The following is a 12,011-nucleotide window of genomic DNA, read 5'->3' as shown; positions in this document are numbered from 1 at the left end:
TCGTAACTAGCAACACGGAACGCACTATTTATGAACGTCACTTTGAGAGTGAAAATAAACAATCATTATAATTTTGATTTTATCAACGAATATTGGCGTTCGGAGACCAATAAATGCGAGACTTCAATTAAGAAAAAGGCAATATTATTTATCTTACGCCTAATGGGAACATTCAATATGACAACTTGATTGTCAAACGATATCATTTCGATCATATGTGAACACTTCGACATGATATGCATATCATCTCGGTATATCAAGTGATATCAGCGCTGATGTGAACATGGTATAAGAGTATAAACTATTGAAATAACAGCGATAATACTTTTGAACAACCAAGCAACACTGAATCGGCACAGTGTACTTTAAAGCAAAAGTGACTAAATGCATTCTAGGTTTCATTTCGATTAACTTCTATTATTAGATATATCGGTAGATATATATATATATATATATATATATATATATATATATATATATATATATATATATATATATATATATATATATATATATATATATATATATATATATATATATATATATATATATATATGTTCAAATAAAATAAAACTGTAAATACATTTATCATTTGTACTATAAGTATTTTGTTTTTATTTTGAAAGAAAAACCTGCTACCTGTTACTGCGTCTACTATTTACAACAAATGCAGATAGCTTTTGTATTATTATGCGTACACTATTATTCTAACAAAAACATGATCTCAATTGAAAAGAATAGCGTTTTATACTCAATGCAGAAACACTTTCTAAATAAAAGTTTCTCAAATTTACCAACGATAATCTTAGATTAACCAACGTTTTCTTGTGTGTAATGTTAGCAATAATTCAGAATATTTACTCCGAAATGTTAGTAGTTTCGGTAGCTGTTGACTTTGACTTTGACTTTGACGTTTACTCGTTTGAAACAACGTTGTCATTCCAAGAGAACAGCTGTCGTCACTCTGGTTATATAGGCACTCTACTGTTAAGTAATTCAATCGTTATCTACTCAAACTCTAAATTCTCGGTTAATTTTTCAAAAGGGCGTATAAGCAAGTGACAAGTTTTTTTTTGTTTACTTTCTCTTCTATTAATTACCAAGCGGTTTCCACGTTTATCACTCAACTCTTTGCATGATATGATACCCGAATCTTTCGACTTTCAAACAGAACAGTGATATCAAAAAAAATCTTTTTAATCACATCACAATAATCGAAAGAGAGAGTGATTAAAGAGAAACTGTCACTTACTTATACGCCCTAATGAAAAATCAACCGAGAATTGATCGTAAAAAATATATAGCGAGCATAGCCAAAGTTGCCATGACGATACTTTGGACAATCTTACACTTATTCATACATTTGGATATTTTGGATATATTTCGACCCAAAATTAGGTTGCGGCTGCTAAGAGTGTAGTGTGAAGTCGTACACGGAACCGCAAAACAACCTAATTTTAAGTACATTCCACCCAATTTGGGGGTTCCGTTCAATAACCTATTTTTTGGTAAAGTGGCTCTAGGTAGTTTCCGTAAAGGGGCTGTCCATAAAAGACGTCACGCCGCAAGGGGGAGGGGGGTGTTCCCTAAAACGTGACCTTTTGTGACAGTGGAAAGGGGGACAGGTTGTTGGAATGTGACGTCCAAGCGCAGCACATTTTTGAAATACCTAAAAATATTACGCAATATTAAATTTCCAAAAGATAACAAATTTCTCACCATAGCGCCATCTCGTTGTGAAAATGCTCATTGAATTAGTCAATACTATAGTACATCATAGTAACAGACAGAGATGCCTGATCTGCAGATTTGTCTGTAAATCTGCAGATTTCGGATATAGTGCTGCAGACATTTTTTGCTGTGCAGACTTTCGAAAATCGAGTTTCTCGCAGACTTTCGTCCAAATTTACAAATTTTTTTGCTTGCCAAGTCATTTTTGCTTGTCATACTTTATAGCGAAATTGCTGCCAGCAAGACATACTTGCTGACTGCAGATTTTTTATTCAAATTTACAAACCTTGTCTGCAGATATTTGAAATTTTTACCTGGCATCTCTGGTAACAGACCGGCAACCAGAAAAATATTGATATATCGAAAGGACACAAAGTAATAGTGCCCATTCGTTTGCATACACAAAACAGAGTCATGCTCGCTTGGTTCTCAAATTTGCCGGTTCGTTTGGATCCTTAAAGTGCGCCATCGCAGGTCTATTTCTATGAAAGTATATAGTCAATATTAAATAACAATCGAATTTCTTGCAGGTGGTCAAATTTTAGCTCACACGTCGCAAAGATATAACCACGGGTTTATTTTAAAATAGCTGGTGGAGAAATCATTTTTAAATGATATTTTTTATTGTAGAATGAACAAACATACTCTGTACACCGATCTTTTCAAATCTTACATCAATGCTTTTCCTGGTGCAAAGAAAGCTAATTTACAAAAGAAAACAATCGAACAATGGAATCTGATCAAGAAGGACAAAGATCTACAAGCGAAGGTTACTCAGCTGATCCACGAAAACGAATCTTTGGCTTTAAGAAAAAGGGGGACCTTATTACAGTTTTGGTCACAGTCAACATCTTCTTCACAATCAATATCTTCTACACAATCAACAACCTCAGAGCCAACATCATCTAATATAATATCAGAAGAACCAAAGTTAGCTTGCGCGTTGAAACAATCTTCGGTGCAAAAAGAAACTTCAACTTCCCATAATCTTGAGCGAAAACCTCTGAGAGCGTTTGCCCAAGAAAAATTGAAAGCTGAAATTGATCTTCTGAAAACGGATTTGATTGGGCTAATGAAAAGGAAAAACCGTGGGCAACTTAGCGAAGAACAAGAAAAAAATCTGAAGGAAAAAAACGTGTGCTGGAAGCCTTGGAAAAAAAGTTGAGAACCAAAATCAATGATCAACAACGCAAGATAAAATCTCGTGCAATAAAAAGGAAATTCATGGCTGAACTTATTGATAAGAATCCGGAAATTAAAAAAAAATGGAAATTGCGGCATAGTCGTGGGAGACCAAGGTTGGAAGATGAACAACCTGAACTATTGAACACGATAGTAACGATTTAACTACCCCTCAGTAACTCGAAATGTCAAAATGATATCTTTTGAAAAATGTTCGAAACTGGCGACCCAAGTCGATAAAATGTTGTTTGTCGAAAAACAGTTACCATAACCTTGGTTACGCATTCGGTTCCATTTATCAATGTAAACAAGAAACATGTGGTCTGAAATTTTTTTGCTTTTTGAAATTTGTTCATATGGAGAAATATAAACGTTTGATTCAAGTGCATTTGATTCTATGCAGTGAAATGCATGAAAAAAAAAACAAGTAAATGTCATACTCAGAAAAACAAAACTTTGTCACGCACAGTTGGGTTTGAGTTTATAAATAATATCTATCTCCGAAAGATACTTAGCTGACTCTGAAGAAGTATGAAACTCAACTAATCGTAGATTTTGAGGAACAACTGAAAGCTCATTTTGGCATTAAAGTGTTTCGTATAGATATTGCGAATTATGGTTTATTTTTAGGAGTGATCTTGACTATTGAAAACTACTAGGTGATACAAATTTGATTTACTTGTTTTATACTTTTTGTACTTTGAGCGCTTTCAAAAAGATCCACATTAGTGCTTTTGCGGAAGTCCTTTCAGGGTGACTCTTCGCTAAATTTTTATTACCATCATTCAGTAAACTAATACATAAGAAAAAAAATTACATATATTCCTTCCGAAGCATTTATTAAGCTAGTTTTTTATTGAAATCTTTGATCTTTATTTTAAAATTTACTCTGCTGACCGATTTCAAGAAATCTAAAAACAGAACAGACAGAAAAAACGCGTTTTTTCAGTTGCGTCACTCCTACGATTCAATTTTTGGCCACGATCATTGTGCAATAGGAACTATGCAAATTTTTAGAATACGAGAATTTTTGTTCAAATTTCATTTCTTCGGATAATAAGCGAATTGTAACTTAAGCTGTGGTCATAATGATTCGAGTACCAGCATATCTGAAATGTTCCGAACCTGGAAATGGATACTCGTATCAAAAGTCATTAAAAGGAATAATAGCTGTAAGGTATCTTACCAGAGTTGAAGGAGCTGGAAGCTTCCAAGAACTATTGGTAATGTTATCTGCAATTTTCGTTTATTTTCACTTATGCAGTGATATGCTAGGTTAAAAAATAATAAGCCCTAATCGGAAAAATAAAACATATTTTCAACTTACTCCAAGCAAAGCAATTTCCGAACGCAGATCAAATTTTCAGTTTATTTGTTTATAGCTCCCAATGTTCCTTGGTAACGAGTTCGTAGCAACTTAAACAGTGTTGCTCAAGAAGATTATTTGTATCTCTATCAAGGGGTCACTGTATTTGTGGTAACTGGCGGTAAATCTCTTACGAATACTTTTTATTCCGATTTTTCTTCGAAGTGTCTGGTCATGTCGTCGGTAAAAGGCATGTATCCACCGTTCCCGTCAAACTCGTCAAAGCTCAGAACGATCTTCATTCCTTTCACGTTGATGGGCAGTTTTGCACGGCAACTATACAGCATCTCGAAGAAATAACCTCAATTCTTGGACCAAATGAAGTTTGTTTTTTGAGTCAAGATGATAAGTCACGTGTTCCGCTTGGATTGACTGCTGCAAATTCTCAGTCCCCAATAGTTATGCATGTGCAATACAAAATTTCATTGTCCGACCACGATTGGGTGGTTGCTGAAAAACACAAGTTAATTCCATCCGTATACGCAGGCATTAAAATAATGAAAAATGCTTTCGGGGAAAGAAGTGCTGTTGGTTATACAGGCCCAACATTCATTGCCATCAGATCTGGAAAACACTCCTCATCAACGGCATATTCTCATGCTCTGGATTTGGAAACCATTATCGGTTTAGAACAATTTAATGACATCACCAAGTTTCAAAATGATGTGAAACCAATTTTTATTGTCACTGTAGACGGTGGACCGGACGAGAATCCTCGGTACCAAAGAGTCATAAACATTGGAGTGCATCATTTTTTGAAATACAATCTGGATGCAATATTTATCGCTACCAACGCACCTGGTAGGAGTGCTTTCAACCGAGTCGAGAGAAGAATGGCACCCCTAAGCCGGGAGCTCGCTGGCCTCATTCTGGACTCCAGAGGTAAAACAATTGACTTGGAACTGGAAAAAAAGAATTTCATGCACTGTGGAGAAACTTTGGCTGAAATATGGAGTTCACTCGTAATTGACAAACATCCGACTGTGGCAAAATACATAAATCCTGAAACATCGGAAATTAACGCAGAAGATATTCTCCAGAAAGATTTAAAATGGGCACAGAAACATATTAGAACCAGCCAGTTTTCATTCAGATCGTAAAATGTGATAATCCAAATTGTTGCTCGGAACCCCCGAAGTTCAATTTTTAACATTTTACCGGAAAGATTTCTACCCCCTCCTATTCCAATTGAACTAACTGAACACGGATTGAAAATTTCTTCACCAAACGAATTAAGCAGCAGTTCAACTGCTAAATTCCCGTCGCTTTTTATAACGAGAAGCCTCAATTTAAAAAATATGTTCCCTACCTCTGTTGATCCTTTCCATATTCCATATGATGCATTTTGTTCGTCAGTGCAGACAGATTTAAAAGCCAGAATCTGCAAAACATGCCACATGTACCATGCTTCGAAAGTAATGCTTCAAAAGCATCGGGCTGTACACAAAGATAACAAATCGACGTATAAAAAACTGAAAATTCGCCCTATCAGGATAGCAGCGAGACGACAACGAGAAATGATGGCCATCCTAGAAGGTAATCATGTGGATTGGCTCGAAGCGGATGATTTGGATTTGACTGGGATACATCTACCGTCTGAAGAAAATGAAACTGAAGAAGAAGCTGGTTCTATGCCAATTATTTCAATTACAGAGAATATGGATGGTCCTTGGGAGGAAAAATAATTAAATAAAGAATCATAGAACAAATTGTATTGAGTATGTATTAAGATGAATTTTATTTATTTTAAATTTGTGACATGTGACATAGGGGGGTTGGAGGGTCTTTGCAGTTGTGACAATTTGTGACAAAAGGGGGGTGGGGAGTCAAAAATTGCTAAAAAAAAGCGTGACGTCTTTTATGGACAGCCCCAAAGCACGTGAAAAAAATACTTAAAGATTAGCTATATCTACTCAATGGTAAGTTATATTTACTCTACAGTTGAGTCGTATTGACTCAATTTCAAGTTGGTACGGTTTACTTAATTTTGGCTTATTGAACGAAACTCTCGCTGTTGGGTGGTTTTGCTCTTTGTATTTTGACAACAATGGAAAGAGCGAACGGAAGAAAAGATTCAAAAGAACTCAAAATTAAGTAAAAAGAACTCAAATAATAGGTAGTTTTTATTTTCCGTGTATGGCGTCTTGGCGAAAAACACGCTTAAAAATAATTACTCAAAAATGAGTAAGATCTCACTCATCTACAGAAAAAGTGGAACAACTCTTATTTAGAGTAACTCCGAAGTTACTCAAATTTGAGTTCTTCCACTGGAAACGATATTTGGGTAAAATCTACTCATTTACTGAGCAATACTTGATTTGTACATGTACCAAAAATAGAGTAACTATCACTCAAATTTTGAATGAAATTTTATTTCACATATACCAAATTTGCAAAAAAAATGCTCCTTTTCTGAGTGTATTGTATTAAAATATTAAGTAATTGAACTCAATACTATATCAAGTGGTGGTTGATCTTGCGAATAGTAACAAAAAAAACGAGTTATTGCGTTAAACTCAAATTTAGAGTAGGAGTTACTCAATATCATTGATGATAACTACTCAATTTTTGACGTTTCCATGTATCATTTGAAAATGAGTAACTAGTACTCAAACTTTGAGTAACTTTTTCTAAGCGTGTACACGCTTAAAAATAGTTACTCAAAAATGAGTAAGATCCCACTCATCTATAGAAAAAGTGGAACAACTCTAATTTAGAGTTACTCCTTAGTTACTCAAATTTGAGTTCTTCCACTGGAAACGATTTTTGAGTAAAATCTACTCATTTACTGAGTAATGCTTTATTTGCCCATGTGCCAAAAAGAGTAATAAGTTAAATTCTGAATGAAATTTTATTCCACATATACCACCAAGGCACAACCAAGAGGACAGTCTAAAAATTATGGTTTCTGCAGACACAACACCGTTTGTGTTAAGCGACTCACTCTTGAAATACGCGATATCACTAACAAAAAATAGAACCTGTTGCAACAAATGGTTATTACAACTTTTAGACTGATCTTGCGAATAGTGACATAAAAACGACTTTTTGCGTTAAACTCAAATGTAGAGTAAGAGTTACTCATTATTATTGATGGTAACTACTCAATTTTTGACGTTTCCATGTATCATTTGAAAATGAGTAACTAGTACTCAAACTCTGAGTAACTTTTTCTAAGCGTGTAAGGTGTAAAAAATTAAGAAACTGTCATAAACAGAGATGCCAGGTCTGCAGATTTAACTACAAATTTGCAAATTTCTTCTGAAGTGCTGAAGACTTTTAGTGTTGCAGATTTTTTGAAATCGAGTTTATCGCAGACATTTTTCAAATTTTACAGACTTTTCTGTGTCATACTGCATAGAGAACTGAGATCCCGCAGACATTTTATTGTATTCAAAGACATTTGCAACCCTGCCTGTAGATATTAGAAATGTTTACCTGGCATCTCTGGTTATAAATGTTTGTGGTTCTACGGAAAAAATTATACCTACCGAAATTGGTAGAAGTAATGGTAAATATTATAGCATGTAGCAATAACATGTAACAGGAATGTTAATCAAATTTGTTCCCCTAACCAGTCTAACTATGAATAATGTATCTTCAATCCAGGAACGGCTTCAGTTGAAGCGCGTTCCTCTGGACAAATGGTCAACAAAAGAAAAACTTTGCCTGGCTTCTGCCGTGGCTTGCAGCGGAGATCAGAATTGGATGTCCGTTAGCAGATCGCTAAAGATGCTTTGCGGTGGAAACCGGCCAGGTGATTGGTTTTCACAAAAATCTTGTGCTGCTCAGTACGGTAAACTCTTGGAGAATGTGGAGACGCCGAAGAGAAAAAAACGAACAGCTTCTGAACGAGATGGTGTAACAGCAGTAGAAACCCCAGGAGAATCGATTCTTAGAAAACTAACTCAGGAACGAATTATTGAACTGAAGAAGATTATTCAGGACGAAGCACAGCAGTACACTAAGGTTAAAGAAGATATTATTTTGATTCAAAGCGGAGTAACTGATGAAAAAAAATTGCGCGAAATGTGGAAGCAAATAGAAACAGATAAGGTCCAGAAGGAAAAGGAACAGATTCTGCATGCACAATGGTTAAAAGAACGTGAGGAGAAAAAGCTTGAACTAGAGCGGCAATGGAGGCCAATGTTTCCAAGTTCACCCAATGCAAATAAGGGCTCCGGATCTAGTATCAAATTAAAGGATGAAATAGATGAAGATAGTCAAAGTTCAACCAAAACAGGGACATCACCTTTGCTAACATCTTTACTTAAAAGCCCCACTACTAATTCATCAAATAATCACTTGTTACAAACTCCTAGATCTGTATCTTCACCTACAATTACGAATTTACTCACAGGAAATTCTCCTACAGTCGTAAATATTCAAGGCAGAAATCTATTCCCGGCGGCAGCAACGGTATCAAGTCAATCGTCGGAAAGTAGTCCTCTTTCCAGGCATACAACAGAAGATAAGTTAAACATTCAAGAATCTTCCTTAAGTCAAATCGATTCTAATATTACACTGCTTCTGGATTCCAAAAATATTGAAATCAAATCGGAAGCACCATCTTCATCGAAGGATTCGTCCAAAATTTTGCCACAAGATGATCAAGCGACCGAAAAGACCGAGGATATGGAAATTGACTCAGATAATGTCGATCCAGCTAAAGATTTGATGGCCGTTTTTCAGGAACTCATGCCAGAAGAATTGGATGAAATTCTCAACGAGAATAATGGTATGATACTCGAGGACGAAATACTTGACAACGTCGTTGATTCCATAATGGATGATGAAGTTGAGTCGACAAAAGGAAAAGATTTAACTATTTTGGAAGCAGTGAATGCTACAAGTTTTGTAGAAGAACCAAAAATTGACGCAACTCTTCCAAAAAACGAGTCAATTTCTCCTGAGATCGTGGAAGATACCTGTTTGAAAGCAGCAGTGGCTGAACCCTCTTCTGTTATGATTTGTGAAGCATCAAGTGCAAACACACAAGAAGAGTTCTCAAAATCTGCTGATGATATGTCAGATAAGGTAGACGATACTCAGGAAAGTGAACCCAAACAGTCTAATAAAAATACAGAGCAGAATGAATCGCACTCCGAAACAAAAGAAAGTGAACCGATCGTAGCAGATGAAGGTAGTCATGTTTTTTCTACTAACGATCATTCTATTTCCGAGAATAAAGAGAACACAAAGGAGTCAGATACTAAAACTGATGTCGAATTATCAAACGTGACTAATGTTGATGAGGGTTCAAATATTTCAAAACCAGAATTAGAAGATTGTGAAGATAAAGCTGCAGTATCTTCGGACTCGTTCTCATTGGACAGAAAAACACCTGAAGTTAAGTCGGAAGAATCGATGGATGTGAAAGAGGAGGGTTCTGAATCAACTTTAAGCGATGATAAATCTGGTCCTTCAGCACAGGAAACCACGACACAAGAAGTACGTACAACACTCTCCGACGAAGAAGAAGCCGCTAGGGCTAAAAAAGAAGCTCTAGAAAAACTAGCTGCGGAATATGACTTCAAAGATGATGAAGAGCCAATCGTTCCACTTTCGATTCAAAAATCAAAAGAAGAAAAACACGTTCCAGAGGAAGATGTATTCATGGATGCCCAAGAACATCTGGATGAACCCGATGAACAAAAAGATTGTTGTCCAAAAAAGCAAGAAGAGCCTGTGATTGCTATCACCGATACGGATGATGATTCCTTGATTGAAATGAAAATTTCCAAAACAAAGCGAGATTACTCACGACGCAGACCAGTGGAAGATTTTTTTAAAACTAAAGATGATCAACTCAATACTTCAAGAAGTGAGGAATCCGAAGGTCGCACGCTGCGTAAATTACGCGATCGCGACCGATCGGAAAGTCCATTCATTTTGCTCGAAGACGACATTAACGATAAAATGAAACGTAGTTACTCATCAACTCCGGTAATGGACTCTATTCCTAGTTCTCCGGCTTCTAGTGAAGATCGCGACTACAGAGTTTGGAAAAAAGCTATCCTTTCGATACACTCTAAAATTTCATCATTACGATATGCGTCGGCTTTTCTGAAACCCCTACTAGAGGAACAAATAACCGATCTAATTTACAAACCAATGGATCTCTCCAAAATTAAGAAGAATATTGAAAATGGCAATATACGAACAACAGCTGAATATCAACGAGATATTATGCTAGTCTGTACCAACGCAATAATGTTGAATCGTGTTGAAATCTGTTCCCCGACTGCAGCTCGCGTTCTTTTAAAAGAAGCTGTTGCTTTAATTGACGCAACTATGGAGGCAAGTAAGCAATTGCGAGAAAAAGAACCTGATAATCGCAGCGGAAGTGCAAACAAGCGAACTTCTCGGAAAGGAACGACAAGAAGTTCAACGTCGACCAATCGCACTTGAGAAAGCTGATTTGCATTTTTCATAAGATTGTAGTGTATAAAATATACGATAACCATTGCATGTTGAAGTAATTTATTTCATCCGAAATCGAATTTTATTAGTTGACATCTGGCCCCCATGGCGGGAAAAAAGGAATTTCAATTGCCTCAACTGAATGGAATTTTTTACATAGCTAATTTAATTTGTTTTTACATTTCGTCTTCGACATCTGTGGATTAGCAGTTTTTGTTTTTTATTATATTCACAAGTTTAGTCATCTTTCTACCGCATTTTTCCATCTAACGAAATTTCAATCTTGAAATCCTGTTGTGGTTGTTATGATGTTTTTATTTTGAAAGGGATGTGTTTATACAATAATTATTAAGTCGAACTATTAACAATCGTATACTGTCTAATCAACTACGTCTTTATATCTAGATCTTCGTTTATATCTAGATTTTTCAAAATCAGTTCCTTCATATATGAGGTATCGATTCAGCGGTCTCTGAGAAAATCGAGTGCATTGTTTGTATATTTTACCCCGTTACTCCGGAACCGAAAAGCCGAGATTCGGGAAAAAATCAATAGCAGGCCATAAGACTATAAGACCTTTCATTTGAATCTAGATTTGAGAAACTCAGTTTAGCGTTTTGTGAGAAAATCGATTCACATCACAATGTTTTACATATGAAATAGAATAGAATCGATTCTGCAGTCTGAGAAATTTGAGTGCACTTATTTCTTCTTCATTTTGTAAATTTCAATCACCTCATAATTTCGAAATCTGAAGTAGAATCCAAATCATATTCAAAACGACTATGCAGGCTATAAGACTATACGAATTTTCATTTGAAACAGAAAATGTGAAAATCGGTTTGCCATTTTGCTTGTTCATTTGTTTATTTTGTTTATTATGAAGCAGGGAACAGCCCGCTAGAGCGAATTAGATTTAAACTTTCTCTCCAACAGGCATAAAACCTCCTCATCTCTTGCAGCAACAAATTGCAATGATCAATTAAACAGAAACACTTAAAACTATATCTTAGGAACTATCAAATGATATAAAGACAAAAAAACTAGCGCTGATTTTACCTATCAGGATAGATGATTGAGGTACAGTCTTAAAGCATTATGGAAGTGATGAAAGTCAAATACTTATACAGCCATATCGGAGAAATGTGATAGTAACTTTTTCATTATTTGGTGTAAATCACCATAAAATTCCGGAACCAACGTTGAATTCAAAGCAGGCGAGAGGGGGGTGGCTTTAAAATGTGGGGAAGGCGCAAAAGAAAAGTGCGTCATACATAATATTGACATTGTAAAACAAATTCTGAGAACA

General features: G+C 35.7%; 1 protein-coding gene and 1 long non-coding RNA gene across 2 annotated transcripts; both read left to right on the top strand.

Moving 5' to 3' along the window:
* Positions 1-2,072: 2,072 nt before the first annotated feature.
* LOC131432004 (uncharacterized) lies at positions 2,073-3,689 on the top strand. Its single transcript, XR_009229770.1, has 3 exons — positions 2,073-2,205; positions 2,262-2,304; positions 2,362-3,689. It is a non-coding gene; the product is annotated as an uncharacterized LOC131432004 (long non-coding RNA).
* A 4,000-nt stretch (positions 3,690-7,689) lies between these two features.
* LOC131431999 (bromodomain-containing protein 8) lies at positions 7,690-10,750 on the top strand. Its single transcript, XM_058598010.1, has 2 exons — positions 7,690-7,790; positions 7,858-10,750. The coding sequence occupies exon 2, from the start codon at positions 7,865-7,867 to the stop codon at positions 10,688-10,690; it is 2,826 nt and encodes a 941-aa protein (XP_058453993.1). The 5' UTR covers positions 7,690-7,790; positions 7,858-7,864; the 3' UTR covers positions 10,691-10,750.
* Positions 10,751-12,011: the final 1,261 nt, after the last annotated feature.

This window comes from Malaya genurostris, chromosome 2 (genome assembly GCF_030247185.1).
Source record: "Malaya genurostris strain Urasoe2022 chromosome 2, Malgen_1.1, whole genome shotgun sequence".
In the NCBI taxonomy this organism is placed as follows: Eukaryota; Metazoa; Arthropoda; class Insecta; order Diptera; family Culicidae; genus Malaya; species Malaya genurostris.
Note: the sequence above shows the minus strand (reverse complement) of the source record. Positions and strands in the feature narration are given on the sequence as shown.

Excerpts from the sequence above, each read along its gene's own strand:
- LOC131431999 (XM_058598010.1), top strand. The coding sequence starts at position 7,865 with ATGAATAATGTATCTTCAATCCAGGAACGGCTTCAGTTGAAGCGCGTT.